At 52.1% G+C, this 17,837-nt stretch overlaps 1 protein-coding gene across 2 annotated transcripts in view; it reads right to left on the bottom strand.

Moving 5' to 3' along the window:
• TMEM181 (transmembrane protein 181) overlaps positions 1-17,837 on the bottom strand; it is a 61,079-nt gene that overhangs the window by 18,850 nt on the left and 24,392 nt on the right. For both annotated transcript variants that reach the window (XM_070376963.1, XM_070376964.1), the window contains exons 2-5: positions 11,740-11,843; positions 4,710-4,765; positions 3,171-3,261; positions 1,848-1,969 (exon numbers count right to left, since the gene is read on the bottom strand). In XM_070376963.1, coding sequence (XP_070233064.1) covers positions 1,848-1,969; positions 3,171-3,261; positions 4,710-4,765; positions 11,740-11,843 — 373 coding nt within the window. The remainder of the gene's footprint in view (positions 1-1,847; positions 1,970-3,170; positions 3,262-4,709; positions 4,766-11,739; positions 11,844-17,837) is intronic.

The raw sequence follows: 17,837 nt of genomic DNA, 5'->3' as shown, positions 1-17,837 counted from the left end.
GGAGGCACGCCAGCGAGGACACGACTCCTCAGGGCCCTCCGCCTGACCTTCCTTCCTCCGTGGCCCGTCTCTGCAGTCGCTGTAGGATGCATGGGGTGGATTAGGCGTTTCCCTTTTCTCCTCTGGCCTGTGGCTCCCACACAGAGCCCCTGTGGTCTCCGTGGTGTACCCACGGACAGGCCAAGCCCCAAGTTTCGTCCTTTAGGATCAAGAACAGGCCTTCTCGGGTCTCCCCTGCGGATGTGGACGTGGACTCTGGCCAAGCCAGCCCGGGGCCACGAGGAACATGCAGGCTGCCCGGTGGCACCTGCTGGAGCCACGGCTCCAACTAGGGCTGAGTCACCTGCTGTTGGGCAAGGCTTCCCGAGCCCGGGATGTCCTGAAGACAGCAAGAGGGCAGCTGGCAGGGCGGGGAGCTGCCCTAGGGGACACGAGAGGAGGCAGAGGAGGCGGGTGTGCAGCGTCTTCAGGGTGGAGAAGGCAGCTGCTGGGCTGGTGGTCCCCGCGGTCCCCACGCCCGCCGTCCCTCCTGTCCATCCGGCGTGGTAGTGGTGGGGAGGGGATATCCGGGCTCTCATGCCAGCAGGTACAGCTCCAGCTCTTGCTTCCTTGCCCACCTCAATCCTCACCGCTCTCCACCAAGCCCCAGGGAAGGCACAGCCCCCCAACTTTACAGATGAGGAAGAGACATTTCAGAAACTGGCCCACTGTCCCCGCTAACACGGGACCACGGAGGAGGAGGAGGGGGCCAGCTCCACGGCCCGGGCCTCCCCAGGGGACCCAGGGCAGGGCCTGGGCTCAGCTGAGCAGCAGACACTGCCTGAGTACATGGGGCAGGGCGCACTGTCAGCTCCGCCTCCAGGGGGCCCGGTCTGCTCAGGTGGCGGTTCTGACCCATCTCAGGACCATCCAGCAGACATCAACACAGAAGGGCCAGAGCCAGCGGCCGGCCTTGGACAGGACCACTCCCATCTGAACGCCTTCTCGCTGGGAAAGGCTCCCCAGCCTCTCCTGTTACTACCAGGAGGTGTGCGTGGATGTCAAGGGCACAAGCTTCGGAACAAAAGCACCTGGGCTGAAGGCCTGGCACTGTCGCTCACTCATCATCTGTGTCATCCTGGGCCAGGGTCCCGCCCTCTCTAAGCCTCTGTTCCCCCTTCTACACAAGGGGGCTCTCGCAACAGTTCCTGCCCCCGGAATGGAATGAGACCACATGTGGAAAGCACCACCATGGGGCCACTTCCTGATACTATAACCAGACTCGATCTCTCCAGGGCTCCCCGTGCTGTCCACGCCCCACCTTGACCTGTTAGGTTCCGACAGAGCCTCCGTACTACGGCAGGACCTGCTTCCCACTCTTTGGGTTTCGTGGAACACGGTGCCCTACAGTGAGGGCTCCTTTCCCGCTGTGGACCCTCCCCTCTGCCAGCCCAGGGCCACACGCTGCACCAGGGCGGATGCTCAACAAAGGCGGGCCGCTCCCACGAGGCCTGGCTCCCAGTGCCCCACGTGGGTCGGGACGTGCATCCCACAGCTGGGAACAACCCAAGGCCCAAGCGATCCAGACAGACCACGGACAGCGGCAGACCACCCTCACGTGAGGCAGTGTGGCCATGCCAGACAGGCGGTGACACAGACAGTACAATCAGGCGCCAGGGTGTGTGCTTGTGTGTGTGTACTGTGTGAGTGCACACGTGTGTGTGCATTTCTAAGAATTTATAAGGTCTTGGTGCATGGTTGGGTGGGTCTTCCATGCCATCAGTGGCATTAGCGTCTTTACCTAAGAAAGTAGCTCCACCTGCAGGAATGGGGCAAGACTCCGCCGTGGACCAGTCGCATGGACTCACCTCTGCACACGTGAGCGTCCGCGTCCGGTTGTGAACTTTGTTATGGATGAACTTGGTGGTCCCGTCCTGAGCCACACCATCAACCTTAACAGTCATGGTGAAGGTTGTCTGAATAGATGTTTCTACAGAAGAAGAATCCTGGTGTCAGAGTCCACAAGGGCTGGTCACACCAGCAGACGCGTCCGCCTGCCTGGATGTGTGTCAGCCCAGGGAGGTCCCTCTGCAAGTGGGCAAAGCTGACACCCGCCAGCAGACACCCTCCCTCGAGGGTCTGCCTCTGACCCACCGCCAACCTCCATCTCACAAAAGGCCAAGTTATTTCATGGCTGATAAAGTTATATTTTTTACTTTCCCGTATACATTTTAATCTAACTTCATACCAAGATAAACAAAAGTTTCTTATTTTTCTGATTATATAATCTCTTATTTTTCTGATTATATGCTCATTGTTAAAAAAACATCTAGGAACACAAATGCAAAGATATACGTAAAGTATTAAACATATAATCCTACTGCCCGAGAAACTGTGATTTCATGTTTGGGTCCACGATTCCAGACGGCTTTCTAGACACACAAAGGTGTAGTGCTTTCGGGTTTTTAGTGCTTTTCTAAAATGTTACAAAAAGGGGTTGATTTTTTATTCTAAGCATTTTTTCCACTTAATTTACTGCGGTCATTGGGTTATCTTTCCAATTCTTTCAACTGAAGCACCTCTCTGAATCACAGCATGTAGAGAACGAGGTGGCGTATGCTCTTGGTTCTGGGGGAGCTGCCCTGGGTGGACAGAGCGAGGTCATTGCCGACGGTGGGTGCTTTGGACAGGATCTCTCGGCCTTTGCACCACAAGTATTTTGAGGCCAGCTAATTCTTCACTGTGGGAGTCTGTCCTGTGGCTGCAGGATGGTGAGCAGCCTCTCTGGTCTCCACCCTCTGCTAGCAGCCCCTGCCCCCAGCTGTGACAGCCGTAATGTCACAGTGTCCCCGGACGCTGCCAAGTGTCCCTAGGGCACCGGGACCTAGTTCTCTCCCGGAAGCCCCTGGAGGAGGCTGCCGCTGGAGCATCACAGCATGCAGGCTTTGAGCCAGGCTGCCCAGCACCCCTGGGTGAGGCCTGGCACCCAGAGCATGACCAGTAGCCCTGAGGGCCTCCTGGCGCTTCCGGAGGGCAGCACTGTCACTTGCCCTGGAGGACATTTAGGTGGCTTCCAACTTGCTGGTATTAGAAAGAGTAATCACCATCATTATAATTCATCTTTGAGCAGTTGCTAGAAGATTTTAAAGCTCTTTGAACCTTAAATCATTCTAAAGTGTCAGGCTTCATACCTTTTGATTGATCCAACTCGACAACACACGTCAGCCACAGCTGCTGATTATATGTAGACAGCGGTTTGGAAAATATTTGAATTGGCTTTAGCTGAGGCAGAAAGAAACAGAAGTCAAGTAATCAGGGTGACTTTTTCAGCTGAGTCTCCAAATGCCTCATCTTAACATACAACATTCAAATTTACAAAAAAGGTTGAAATGTTAGCTTTGGAAACAAAAACATGTAGTTTTCCTTTAGACAATATAAGTGAAATTCTGCCTTCCAGAAAAAGAACGGACTAACTTTCTCCTGCAGTTCACTTCTGATTCTCACCAACATCTAAGCAGGTGGTTTCTACCCCCTACAGCGTTGAGACAATATAGCCACTTAAATAACAAGAAAAGGCCTCCTTGGAGGAAAAAAAAAAAAAGATTAAAGTGCATAGGATGATGCAAATAACAAAATAATGAAGGATACCAATGAATATTTTCATATTCACAAGAATCATTTTTTTAGTATCAACATGCCAGGGGTGTCACTGACGTCTGTTATTTTCAGCTTTCATGGTCCTGGGAATAAAAATTAGAGGGGACCATATTGCCAAACAGTGAGAGATTTTACTTTCTTGGGCTGCCAAATCACTGCAGATGGTGACTACAGCCATGAAATTAAAAGACGCTTGCTCCTTGGAAGAAAAGCTATGATAAACCTAGACAGCGTATTAAAAAGCAGAGACATCACTTCATCCACAAAGGTCTCCGGAGTCAAAGCTATGGTTTTTCCAGCAGTCATGTATGGATATGAACATTGGACCATAAAGAAGGCTGAGCACCAAAGAATTGATGCTTTTGAACTGTGGTGTTGAAGAAGACTCTTGAGAGTCCCTTGGACTGCAAGGAGATCAGTCAATCCTAAAGAAAATCAACCCTGAATATTCATTGGAAGGACGGATGCTGCTGTGAAGCTCTAATACTTTGGCTCTTCAGCATAGAGCTGACTCACTGGAAAAGACCTTGATGATGGGAAAGACTAAAGGCAGGAGGAGTAGGGGATAACAGAGGATGAGATGGTTGGATGGCATCACCAACTCAATGGACATGAGTTTGAGCAGGCTCTGGGAGTTGGTGATGGACAGGGAAGCCTGGTGTGCTACAGTCCATGGGGTCGCAGAGTCGGATACGACTGAGCGACTGAACTGAAGGATTTTGAACAAAAAGTATGAAGAAAATTTCAATAAAGATTAAAAAAAAAAAAAAAGATTTGCACACGAGAGGAATCAGGATGAACTAACCAGCCATTGGAAATGAACTGCGGCTCCCTAAGAGGTAACACCACCATCCTTTCTCAGCACTGAGGTCACAATTACAGCAAAAAAGGTAATTTTAGCAAATGAGGACCCAGAGGCCAGCAGCTGAAGTGGAGTAAGAAATGTGGGTTGCCTGAGAAGCAAGCTGCAGGGCAAGGGGGAGGTTGATCTTATTGACCCTCTAAGCAGGACCATTTCTTAGTGACTCAGAAATTTACAGGGCTCACCAGCTGCCACTTAGACCCAGTCTTACCTTTTTGCTATTATTTAGTGAAAAGTTAGCTGCAGAAGTCTGGATCACTTTGGGTCCTAAAGCATAACAGAGAAAGAAAAAGCAGGTTATAACTATATTGATAATTCATCTATTGATTTTTTTCCCAAATGCCAAGAATGTCTCATATATTATACAGAGGTAGTCTTTTTCCTGGTCTGTCTTTAGAGGCTTTGTACACACACACACACACACATATACACAAACACACATACATATGTATGTAAAATATATAAACATATGAACACAGACATGCAACATCTACTCTGCTGCACATGATGACCTCCCAATGCAGGCGAACAGAACGTGACAGCACACGACACACACGATTTCCACGGACTGCGTGTGCAGTTCCCCTCCCCGTCCCCCGCTCTCTGGGAAGGCTCTCTCTGCAGTGTGTGGATTTAAGAAAGCACCAATGACACAGATACCGTCTACACAGTTTGTATAAAGACTTCTGCTAAAAAATTATACACCTTGATCCATTCACCCAATTAATCCAACCTTCCAAAAATATTAAATTGAGGATTTTAAGAAGGCATGATATATACTAATATATTCTCAAGGTTTTTACCGAAATAACAGAGAATCAAGCTTCAAAGGATCTTACGCCGTGATATTTCAGAGCTTTTTGGCCTTAAAAGTCGTCAAAGGAAACCCTGTAAACCTGATTCCACTCAGAACTGGATTGTGCTGTAGCAAACCCCTGGCAGCCTGCTGGTGTTCCGGGCCATCCTGCGGCCACGCCCAGCCTGCTGCCAACCACCCTCTGCTTGGAGCAGGAGATGCCTGAGTTGACTCAACCGGGGCAGGGGCACCCTCTGGGGCATGTCCATGAAGGCTGAGACAGGAAGGAGGTCGGCTCCCACAGACAGGCTCATTTCAAAATGACTCACAATCCGAGTGCACTCCTGCCCCAGGAAGTGAGGCAGTCTGGTCTCTCAGGAAGGGTTAAGAACTGGGAGTCAGGAGGTCTTGACTCGAGTCTCAGCTAAAGGCTCTCTGGATCTCATTCCCTCATCTGCAAAGCTCCATGGCTCCTCAGACGCTCCTAACTCTGAAATCCTGACGGCCTCACTCTAAAAAGTAACTTTCTTTGGCGTTAGTGGTACAGAACCTGCCTGCCAATACAGGAGACACAAGAGACACAGGTTTGATCCTTGTACTGGGAAGATCTCCTGGAGAAGGAAATGGCAACCCACTCCAGTATTCCTGCCTGGAAAATCCTATGGACAGAGGAGCCTGGTGGATTCTGGCCCATGGGATTGCTAAGCGTCAGACATGACTGAGCAACTGAGCACACATATCAACAGAAAGTCACTGGGAGCAGAGAGCTTGTGATGGCGATTTTGTATTTCCACTCGACTGGGCCCACGGTGCCCAGATACCTGGTGAAACACTACTCTGGGCATGTCTGTGAGGGTGTTTCTGGATGAGACCACCTTCTGAATCAGGAGACCAAGTAAAGCGGGCTGCCCTCCCGGTGTGGGTGGGCCTCGTCTGAATCGGTGAAGGCCTGGGCACAGCAAAAGCGGAGTCAGGGAGGATTCGCTCTCTTCTCCTCTGTCCTCAAGCTGGTAACACGAGCCCTCACCCCTCTTCAGACGAGGAACTACGTTGTCGGCTCTCCTGGGCCTCCAGCTTGCTGACTGTGGAAGCTCTCAGCCCCCATAGTCACGAGAGCGGAGGCCTTATGATAAAGTATCCCTCTTTCATCTCCCCCCGCCCTCTGTAGCTCCCACTGATTCAGCTTCTCTGGGGAACCCTGACTCACACAGATTCTGGTACCGAGAGCGGTTCCCTAGGATCAGCGGGGAGAAGGTGAGTCTTCTACGCTGGCTCTGGGGTTTCTGGAATTGATTCTCTAATCTGATTAAAGATGCTAACGACTGTGTGTCCAGTAGTAAAATGAGCACTGATGGTCCAGGAACATACGCAAAATACTTGCATTAGATACTCCTCATCAGCCGTTTATTACAAGGGGCAAGGAGTTTAGCGGATCTGTTTAGGGATACTTCAGAACATTCTTGGAAAACTAACAAACATAATGCAGATGGCGGGTTGCTCCTAATGTCACTGGACAAGGTGGTGAGAGACAAGGATGAGCTCAGGGACTTGAATTCTCAGCTCGAGGGCCACATGCCTGATCTGAAAGCGCCTGTGTGGGCCCTGACGGAGACCCTTATTTCCTACGGCCACAGGGCTGAGACTTCTGATCACACTAGAATCTCATCCTGCAACTGGCTGAATTACAACCCTGCTGAGCAGCCAGCCTCGCAGGAAGCCTCCCTGCTGAAGTGACCACGCTGACCGGGAGTGAACAGGAGCCTGTTCTGGGGACACGCAGGAAGGTCCTGATGAAGCTGGGCACGCTAAATTCCCACAAGTCCTTTCCCAGTGGGATGCTCTCCCCATTCCTCTTGGAAGGGGCCTTCCTGCCTCCTCTTGACGGACCAGCCCTGCCCCACCAAAGCAATCAGGGATGGCTCCTCGGAGGCAGTGGCCATGCAGGACCACACCGTTTCTCCACATGACCCGCCCCCTTCACCTTGAGACCTGTAACTAGACTCGCATCCCAGCAGGCCCCAAAGGGGAGGCACAGGACCCGTGAGGATGCGCGCTGCGTGCCTGAAGAACGACCTGAGTTTCCTGATTTATGCAGACAGAAACCCAGGGAACACAGTGTGCGATGACGGTGGAAGGAATGGGAAGCCGTCTCAGGCCCATCGGATGGATACGGGTTCACTAAGCAGAGATTCTGCACTGAAAAGCTGCAGCTCAGGAGTCGGAAAGGGCTCCCAGGGTTTGACTGGGTGGTTGGCTAAAACAGGGACCCAAAGGTGGTTCTAGTGAGTGAATCAGAAATGCTGCACCTGCCCAGGTTTAGTGTATGGTGGGGGGGGAGCCACAGACTTAGGGAGTGGGATTGCTAGGGTGGATCTGTCATTTAAGACCTACTGGAAGAGTCCAGAAGACACGCCTTTCACCACTGCTGTGAGAAATACATTTGTGAGGGGAGCCCCGAGCATCCTTAAAGGGCGCTAAGATTGTCCTGCTCTGCAGGCCGGGCCTTACCATGGGAACTACGGCCCCCAAGCTGGGAAACAAGATGCAGAGGCAGGAGGTGGATCCCAGGGGTGGCAGGGGCCACGAGGTGACACCAACTGCCAAAGGCATGGTGGGTGTGCTCACCGTGATGGACAGCAGAGTCATGGCAGTCAGACAATCTGATTCCCACAGACCTATGGCATTAGCTAACTGATGGTGGTGGTCCCAGACGTGAAATACACAGGAAGCCTAACAAGTCCTTACTTGATCTGCATAAGCAGGAAGGTTCAAGTCAAGCGTACGAAGGTCTAACGTACGTCACAAAAACAGAGAACCATAACCCATCAGTAGTTTCCAAATACGAGCCAGTTTACAGACCCAAAGGCCCTTGAACAAAGGGAAGGTTGGGTCCCCTTAAGAAAGCACCCCAGTACACCGCCAAACACTTGTACCGTCAGTCATCCTCCCAGAGGAACCTCTGGTCTTCTACTAGGACAAGTGCACTGGGGAAAATCAGATCATTAATTTGGGGAACTGCTGGACACTGGCTCTGAACTGATGCTGATTTTAAGAGACTCAAAATTCCGATGTGGTCCACCGGAGTAGGGACCTATGGAGGCCAGGTGATCAATGGGATTTTAGCTCAGGTATGCGTCACAATGGGCCCAGCGGGTCCCCAAACCCTTCCTACGGTTAATTTCCCAGTTCCGGAATCCATCATTTGAATAGATAAACCCAGCAGCTGTCAGAGCCTGCATACTGCCCCCCCGCCCTCCATGGTTACCTCATCCCATGCTCACCGCTCTCACCCCTTCCCCAGAATCTGCTGCACTGGAACCAGTTAAATGGCCCGTCTCCTCCATCAAACAGCATGTTCTGGATTCCCCAACGCCCAGGGCAGGTCCCAGAGCAAAACAGACTCTTCCAACGCACAGAACATGGTCAAGGCCACCCAGCGCTGCCGAGCTGAGCGTAGGCCTTGGCTGCTGTGAAGGGCAAGACCAGGTCACCCCTCTGTGCATCACCCTCCATAATGGGGTCATCAGGGGCTGAGAGCAAGTGGGGTACAGCTAAGCTGAGTTGAATGGCACTGCGCCAAGGTAACTATAGATGCTAAGAAGGTCAAAACTGCTCCTCACCTCAGGGAACATTCTCAAATTTACTCTGTATACAAAGACACCATCATCCTGATACGAAAACCAAAGATACTATTAAAAAAGAAAATTACAGGCCGGTATGTTTGATGAATATAGACAGAAAAATTCTCAACAAAATATTAACAAACCAAATCCAATAGCATTAAAAAAAAAAGATACTCCATGACCAACTGGGATTCATCCTAGCGCCACAAGAATGGTTCAACACATGCAATGTGATATACCATATTGATAAAAGATAAAACCCACACGATCATCTCAACAGACGTGGAAAAAGCATTCGATAAAACTCAACCTCTACTCACTCTTATCAAAGTGGGTAAAGAGGGAACCCGCCTCAACATAATAACAGCTATTTATGATAAACCCATAGTCAACACGATACTCAATGGCAAAATGCAGAAAGCCTTCTTGCTAAAATTTGGAACAAGACAAGGATGCCCACACTCACCACGTCTACTCAACAGTGCAAAGTTATCCAAACTGGAAAGGAAGAGGTGAAGCTGTCATTATAGAGAAATGGACAGGAAAAACACAAGTTATCCAAACTGGAAAGGAAGAGGTGAAGCTGTCATTACAGAGAGATGACATAATGTTACATATAGAAACCCCTAAGGGTTTCACATAAAAACTATTAGAACTGATAAATTCAGCAAGGTATCAGGATACAAGATTAACATACAGAAATAAGTTGCATTTATTTACACTAACAATGAAATATTAGAAAGCGAAAGTAAAAAAAAAAAATCCCTTTTAAAATCATATCAAAAAAATAAAATATTTAGGAATAAATCTGGCCAAGGAAGTAAAAGACTTGTACACTGAAAACTATAAACATTGGTAAAGGAAACTGAAGATGATTTAAAGAAATGGAAAAATATCCAATGGTCGTAGATTGGAAAAATATTGTCAAAATGGCCATACTACTCAAAGCAATCTACTGATTTAATGCTATCCCTATCAAATTACCTGTAACCATTTCCATAGAACTAGCACAAATAATCCTAAAACTTATATAGAACCATAAAAGACCTAGAACTGCCAAAGCAATCCTGAGGAAAAAGAACAAAGCTGGAGGCATAACCCTCCCAGACTTCAGACAATACTATAAAATTAGAGTAATCAAAACAGTGTGGCATTGCACAGAAACGGGGATATGAATCAATGGAGCAGAGTAAAGACCCCCAAATAAACCTGGACACCTGCTGTCAATGACCTCTGACACGGCAGGCAAGCATGAACACACAATGGAGAAAGGACAGTCTCCTCAGCAAGTGGTGCTGGGCAAGTGGACAGTCACATAGAAGTCAGAGAAGCTGGAACACATCCTCACATCGTACACAAAAATAAACTAAAAATGAATTAAAATTTTAAATGTAAGACATGATACCATAAAATTCCTAGAAGAGAATAGGCAAAACATTCTCTGACATAAAGTCATAGCGCTGTTTTCTTAGGTCAGTCTCCCAAGGCAATAGAAATAAAAGCAAAATAAACAAAAGGGATCGAATCAAACTTACAAGCTTTTGCATAACAAAGGAAACTGCAAACAAAATGAAAAGACAACCTATGAGCTGGTAGAAAATATTTGAAAATTATCTGACTGACAAGGTCTTAATTTCCAAAATATACAAGGAGTTCATACAACTCAAAAAAAACCCCGAAAAACAAAAACAACCAATCCAAACAAAAAACGGGCAGAAGATCTAAATAGACATTTCTCCAAAGAAGACATAAGAGGTCTAAGTCGCTCAGTCGTGTCTGACTCTCGGCGATCCCATGGACTGTAGCCCGCCAGGCTCCTCTCTCGGTCCATGGAGTTCTCCAGGCAAGAATACTGGAGTGGGTAGCCGTTCCCTTCTCCAGGGGATCCTTCTGACCCAAGGATCAAACCCGGGTCTCCTGCACTGCAGGCAGATTCTTTACCATCTGAGCCACAGGAAAGCCCAAAGAAGACATACAGATGGCCGACAGGCCCAGGAAAAGACGCTCAACATTGCTCAAAATCAAAACTATAATGATGTCCCACTTCACACTGGTCAGAATGGCTGGCATTAAAACATCTACAAATAATGCTGGAGAGGGTGTGGCGAAAAGGGAACCCTCCTACACTGTGGATGGGGATGTAAATTCATACGCAGAACAGTACAAAGGTTTCTCAAAAAACTAAAGATAGAGTTTCTATATGACCCAGCGCAATCCCACTCCTGTGCTTATATTGGGACAACACTATAATTCAAAAAGATACACGCACCTCTATTCACAATAGCCAGGCCGGGAAACTACCGAAACGTCCAGCGACAGATGAGTGGACAAAGCTGTGGCACACATGTACAACTGAATACTACTCAGCCATAAAAGGAAAGGAATGATGTGTGCAGCGACATGGATGGACCTACAGATGACCGTACTGAGTGAAGTAAATCAGAAAGAGAAACAGAGACCGGATGCTATCCCGTTTATGTGGACTCCAAAATATGACACAGACTCATTTACAAAACAGAAACAGAGTCTCAGATACAGAGAACAGACCTGCAGTTGCCGAGGCGGGGAGGGGAGGCGTGAGAGAGTTGGATTGGAAGTTTGGGGTCAGCAGAGGCAGACTATAACATACAAGATAGACAAACAAGGTCCTGCTATATGCCACGTGGACTATATTCAACGTCTTGTGATAAACCGTTAGGGAGAAGAACATGAAAAAGAATATTTATATGTATGTATGGCTGAATCACTTTCCTGAACAGCAGAAACTCACTCAACTTTATAAATCAATTATACTTCAAAAAAAAAAAACAACTGTTCCTCACCTCTGATCCCAACGAAGACGGTCAAGCCGAAGCAGACGAAGAAGACAACGAACACCAGGACGAAGTGATGCTTGGAGAGCGTGTAGAGCCGCATGGGCGCCAGCCTGCAGGGAGAAGCCTGGGTGAGGGGCAGCAGGCGAGGGCCTCCCCAACCCGGGAGCCCCAGACCAGGCGACCTGGCTCACCAAACTGTCCAGATAACCTCAGTGACCACGGCCGGCCTGGGGGCCATTCGGTGTGTTCTGGGCCCAGCAGGGCATGGGGAGGGTCTCTGCCACCCCGAGCTGCAGGGCCCCCAGGCCAACCCCACCCTCATGGGGGAGGATGTATCTCAGAGTCCACTTGGTACATGCGGACCAGGTCAGAGATGCAGGAGGCTGACCCTGTCCACTCCCCCACCTCCAGCGGTCAGAGCAGGGCCCAGGCCAGGAGGCCCTAACTCCTTGCATGGGGACTATCATTTGCCAGGGTCAAGCCTGGACCGGGGCAGGGTGGGGGGCTTCCAGGCACGTGTCTACCTCATCTTCTTCCAGCCCCCGGCTTCGGGCTTCCTGTCCAGGGTCCCTCTCAGCCTGAGACCCCTCGCTGGCCCCACCCGTCGGGGTGAAGCTCGGCCTGGCCCTCGCTGTGGGGTCTGGGTTTGAAGCCACTAGGCCAGTCGCCTGCAGGCGTCTGATTTACGCCAACAGGAAAGCCGTCCCATCCCGAGGGTCCGTCCTAACACTCATTCCTCTGGCGCCTCTTATTCATCCCTCCTTTCTTCTTCGGTCACAAGCAAATGGTGGTGTGAAAGGTTATCACGTCTCTTCTAGAACTCCCTACTCAGGGGCGGGCCAATCAGGACGTGGCAGGGACCTTTGACCAGCAGCCCCAGGCAGGCTGGATTGCAGGCTCCGAGGACCCTGACCCAAAGGGGAGGCTGCCCCCTACCCCAGACCCTGAAGCCCGGAGAGATCAGAGCCTCTGGGGTTTTCCGCTTTGCTTTGCTTCCCTGGTTCTTTTTATGACCCAACGTTTCCTGGCCTGAGGAGCTGAGGAAGCAGGAAGGAGTTTCTCACACCTTCGGAGCAGGCAGGGGATGACACAACCCCCTGGAGGAGGAGACTAAGGCTCTGAACCGGGAAAGGAGGGAAGATTGTTTGCTCTTTATCAAGTTCACAGCTGTGAGCACACACACACGCACCCTCTCCCTTGCAGACCTAAGGCCACAGCTGGCCAGGAACCCAGATGGGCGGCCTCCCAGAGCAAAGGGGCCCCGAGTCCTCTGACGTAGGGCTCTCCTGTGGGGCCTGCCAGGCCCGAGTGAGTGAACTTTCAGATTGGGCGGCCGGCAAAGAAATGAAGAAACAGGTGTCTTCCGATCTGGGACTCGGGTGTGAAGGTGGAACCACAAACAACCCCGGTGGGTGTGGGAAGTGAGAGCTCGTGAATTAAGTGGCCTGATCCCAATTCAACTTTGGGATCCTAAGGATCGTAAGAAGCCTGAAAGCCTTACACTATTAGAGCCAGACGCGAGCTCAGCAAGGAAGTCCTTGGATTTGCAGGTGGGGAAACCGGCAGATGGCAGATTCTTGTCCGAGATGCCACAGCTCTGCCCTCGGCAGTCCTGACGGTTTCCTGGGTCACACCCACACACCCCACCCCCGTGAGAGGCCTCAGTGCACCCTGCAGAGGGAGGACTTGATCACCGGTGCACGCGGCATCTCCACACTCATGCGTGCTCAGTCACTCAGTCATGTCCGACTCCTTGCGGCCCCATGGACTGCAGCCCCCCAGTCTCCTCTGTCCATGGAATTCTCCAGGGAAGAATACTGGAGGGAATTGCCACGCCCTCCTCCAGGGGATCTTCCCGACCCAGGGACCCAGGGATCAAACTCGCATCTCTTTTATCTCCTGCATTGGTAGGCGGATTCTTTACCATTAGCGCCACCTGGGAAGCCCTCCAGGCTCATAACAGCACACAAAGCTACATGGACTGGATGCTGGGGAATGTGCAGACACGTTCAGACGTCAAGGCCACAGCCCCAGTGAGGACTGGAGCTCTGACAAACATGCTGAACGAGGACACGCAGGGGAGCCTGGCGGAGGGTGTGCAGAAACACCCGCAGTCTTCACCACTCTTCCGTATGCCTGAAGTTGTTTTAAAGAATTACACCAAGTCACCCACGGCGTGCACACCCCCCTCGCCCCCGCCCGCTGCCCTCAGGGACTCTGAGGGCACCAAGGGCCTTCCAATGGCTCAGAATAGATGACCTCTAAGCAGAGGACAGAATAAGAATAGTTATATTTAATGCTTGAATTTAAAAACATATCATCAATAAGACGCATTATCAGTGATTTACTATAAAAGCACAGTTCCTCTGCAGGTGAGAAGGCTGGAGTTCCTGCAGCACACAGACCACTCTGGGTTTGCTTCCAATTTTCTCCTCGGGGGCTCAGTAAAAACCTGCCATTTCCCTTTCCACTTCAATCCAATTTATTAGCTATTTTCCCAGCTCGGCAACCAAGTCTCACCCAACTGGACAGAAGAAAAAGACGTGGAGGAGGCAAAATAAACCCCCAGGGTGAGCGAATGGCATCGCACAGCCAGCCCAGCTGGCCTGGGTTTGCAGGGAATGGGCTGGGCCCCGGGCCTCCTGTCTCTCTGCTCCCCACTTCCCGAGTGGCAGGACCCCACCTCACGCAGGAGGGATGTGGCGGCCCGTGTCCTGGGCCAGGGGATACCGCCCAGACCACAGACAGACTGACGACGTGCCCCCCTCCACCGGCCTGCTTGCCACGAGTCCCTGAACGCTTTCAAACAGCGCACCCAGAGCTTTCAAGCTGGCACTGCTGGCCCGCACTTCTGACCCCAGTCCAGAGAACTCCCAAGACGCCACCACAGACGGGAAAAACACAGGGCGAGGAGTCACGGGACTGCACAGGCCACCGCCCCCTGAAGCCACCCAGCATCTCGGGCTCTGTGCCTCCTGGCGTCCTTTCATGATCGGGCACCCAGGGGTCCCTCTGCCCAGTCCACCTCCTTGCTGAACTGCCCACACATCCCCGCAGTCAAGCTAAAGCCTAAAGCTGCCCATACCCGGGCACGAACCCGTGAGCAGACGGCCTGCAGCCCTGTGACCAGGCCACCAGCAAGCGGGTCTCTGCTCAGAGGCCAGAAAGCGGTGGAGAAAAAAAGAAAACGGACGCGGCCTCAGACCCTCCTCCTCCACGGCCGCCCACCCTCTTCTGGAAACTCTCCAGTCCAGATTCAGGACCCCACGCTGCGGACCCGCGGGCGCCCACCATGCATCTCCTGATTTGTCTCTAACACTCCTCCTGCCCCCGGGACGGTCCCCAACTTCCTGCCTGCCCCGGACCGCACCCAGAAACTGTGGCTCCCAAAACATCTTGGAAGTCCTACACCACTTCACGGTCAAGAGGTTTGAAACTGAACCCATGAAAAAAAAAAATAGCATCAAGGAAACCTCGGCTTCTACTGCCCGTTTCCTGCCTCCCACCTTTCTCCACCCCGACGTCCGAGAGCCCTGGGGTCACTGGCCGCCCGTCTCTCATGTATCCCGCACCGCCGGCCCGGAAGAGGTTCATCCTGCACCGCCGGCCCGGAAGAGGTTCATCCTGCACCGCCGGCCCGGAAGAGGTTCATCCTGCACCGCCGGCCCGGAAGAGGTTCCTGCCGCACCGCCGGCCTGGAACAGGTGTCGCCTCGCTTCCTCCTCATCTCTGCTCCCCACACACCAGCCTCGCAGTCCAGGCCCTGGTCCCCTCCCACATGAGCCCCGCAACAGTCATCCAGGTGCGTCTTCCTCTGCGGGTATCACAGCACCGTTAACATGCTACCCCGGCACAGAAGGCCTCCGTGGCTCCCACAGCCAACTCGACTCAGTTTAAACTCCTTGCTGTGGCTTTCGAGGGTCCCCCAAATCCTTCCCTAAATTCCTACCACCCCGCATGTATCCTACAAGAATAACTACCTCCCTGAGTCATCACAGCTGCTTTCTGAGGTAGGGACTATTAACGGTCCCATTTCACAGATGAGAACTCAGGCTGAGGCAGGTGACTTGTCCTGGATCTCAACGCAGAAAAAGTTAAAGTCGCTCAGTCGTGTCCGACTCTGCGACCCATGGACAGTACAGCCCAGGGAATTCTCCAGGCCAGAATACTGGAGTGGGTAGCCTTTCCTGTCTCCAGGGGATCTTCCCACCCCAGGGATCTAACCCAGGTCTCCTGCATTGCAGGTGGATTCTTAACTGAGCAGAGGCAGAGTTCAAACACAAGCGTCAGACTCCAGGATTTAGGCCTTAAGTTCTATAAAGCTTCCCAACGAGGTTGAGCCAGCCGCCAGACAAACCCATCCATGTACTGCTCTCCCGATCCGAAACGCTCTTTTCTCCCTGCTACCCGAATCTGACCCAGCATTCACGGCTCACCTCTGTGTCCCACCTTCTCCATGAAGCTTTCTCCTGCTTCTCCATCGCTTGCACTGGCTGCCCAGGCTATTAAACCACTACAGCACGTGTGGTCAGCACTACCGAGCTGAGAGCTTGAAAATAAAGCATCAATTAACTGCACAGACGCCAGAAAGACACACGGTACGCACTCAGAAAACATCTGTTCAACTCAACTTTTATTAGTTTTCTCCAGAGTGTTCATGCGGTTCCCTCCAGTTGGTGGTGAGAGGCTCGGGAGCAGGGAACCGACCGGCTCCTGTTTCCCCATGAACCCCGGCCGGGTCAAGCGCAGCCACAGATGAAGTCTTCTACCTCGATAAGCAGGGCAGGTAGACTTCCTACAAAACCCTGCTGGCTCACAACCATGTCTCTCTTCTTCTCTTGAGGGGACCCATACCTCAGTCTTCCTCTCTGGGTACGTATATCTTTACACACTAAGGCATCTAACGCGCACACACACTCTCAAAAATCCTGGCTTCTAAGGAGCCACTCCAACCTTGTAAGACCTTTCCAGTGTGATGGAAAAGACTGTCACTTGGACTCTCTGGGTCCCTTCTAAATTAAACCTCAGTTTCACGGGTGATTTACGATATCACAGATATATTTCCTAGAGAACCTACAAACCCCTTTCTTAGAAAGCCAACACCCAAAATTGCAGCTTTAATCCCAATTAGCGAGCCCTGCCTCCCCTCCACCATGCGCATTCATCACGTTTCCCAGGGATGCTTCCAAGGAAGAGGTGTTTGTGGAGACATCCATTCCCAGGAGGAAAAAATGGCGGGACACCCGTCCTGCAGGACTCTCCCGGGAGAGCACCCTCTTCACCTGACTGGGGCCCCTCGAGGCTGCTCCTGCCCATCCGCTCAGCTCTCACTCCCCAGGCAGGGCAGCCTGCTTCAGGGGCGAGCGCGCGCACGGTCCTGCCTCAGCCCGGCTGGACCTGGCCTGGCGTGGGCGGAACGTCTCCACGCCGACGTCGGGTGGGCGCCTCGGGGGTGCAGCGCTGAGAGCCGGACCCCTGGCCTCCCACGGAGGCCCTGCAGTCTTCCCGCCTCGGGAATGGGCAGCTCCAACCGGACTGCTGAGGCCAGAAACCTCTGGAGTCTTTTCCTCGCTCCCCACCATCCACAAAACCCTCAAGATACACGAGACTCGGCCCTTCTCACTGTGCAGGCGGAGCCTCTGCCGGCTTCCCCAGGACGGCAAGGCCCCTGTCATCCTGCGAACCCCACTCAGCTCCTACCGTCCCCTTCCCAGAGCTCTGCTCCCCCCATCCGCTCCCGTGGAAGCCAGAGCTCCAGCGACTCCCGTGTCACTCACAGTGACAGCCAAGCACCTCAGGACTCTCGCGGGGCAAGCGTGTTACACGCCTGGGGGCGTGTCCGCTGGGACACGCGGCCGCGGAAGGGATCTTCAGGGTGGGGCGGAAGCACTACCCGCTGACTTTCCAGGAGCATCCTCTGCCCGCCTCCCACCCTGCTCCTCTGACGGTGAAACCAGCCCCCCGACAACAGAGGCTGAAAATGCTGGACTCTCCCCTTCCCAGCCTGCTTCTCTGCTGGCCTGGAGCCTGAGGAAAACCAGCCGGTCGCTGTCTGCCTTCAGTGCCCGTGACTGAGGGGAGGCACTGCCTGTCACCACGCCACA

The sequence above is a fragment of the Bos mutus genome, chromosome 9, assembly GCF_027580195.1.
Source record: "Bos mutus isolate GX-2022 chromosome 9, NWIPB_WYAK_1.1, whole genome shotgun sequence".
In the NCBI taxonomy this organism is placed as follows: domain Eukaryota; kingdom Metazoa; phylum Chordata; class Mammalia; order Artiodactyla; family Bovidae; genus Bos; species Bos mutus.
The sequence above is the reverse complement of the archived record's forward strand: the minus strand, read 5'-3'. Positions and strand labels throughout refer to the sequence as shown.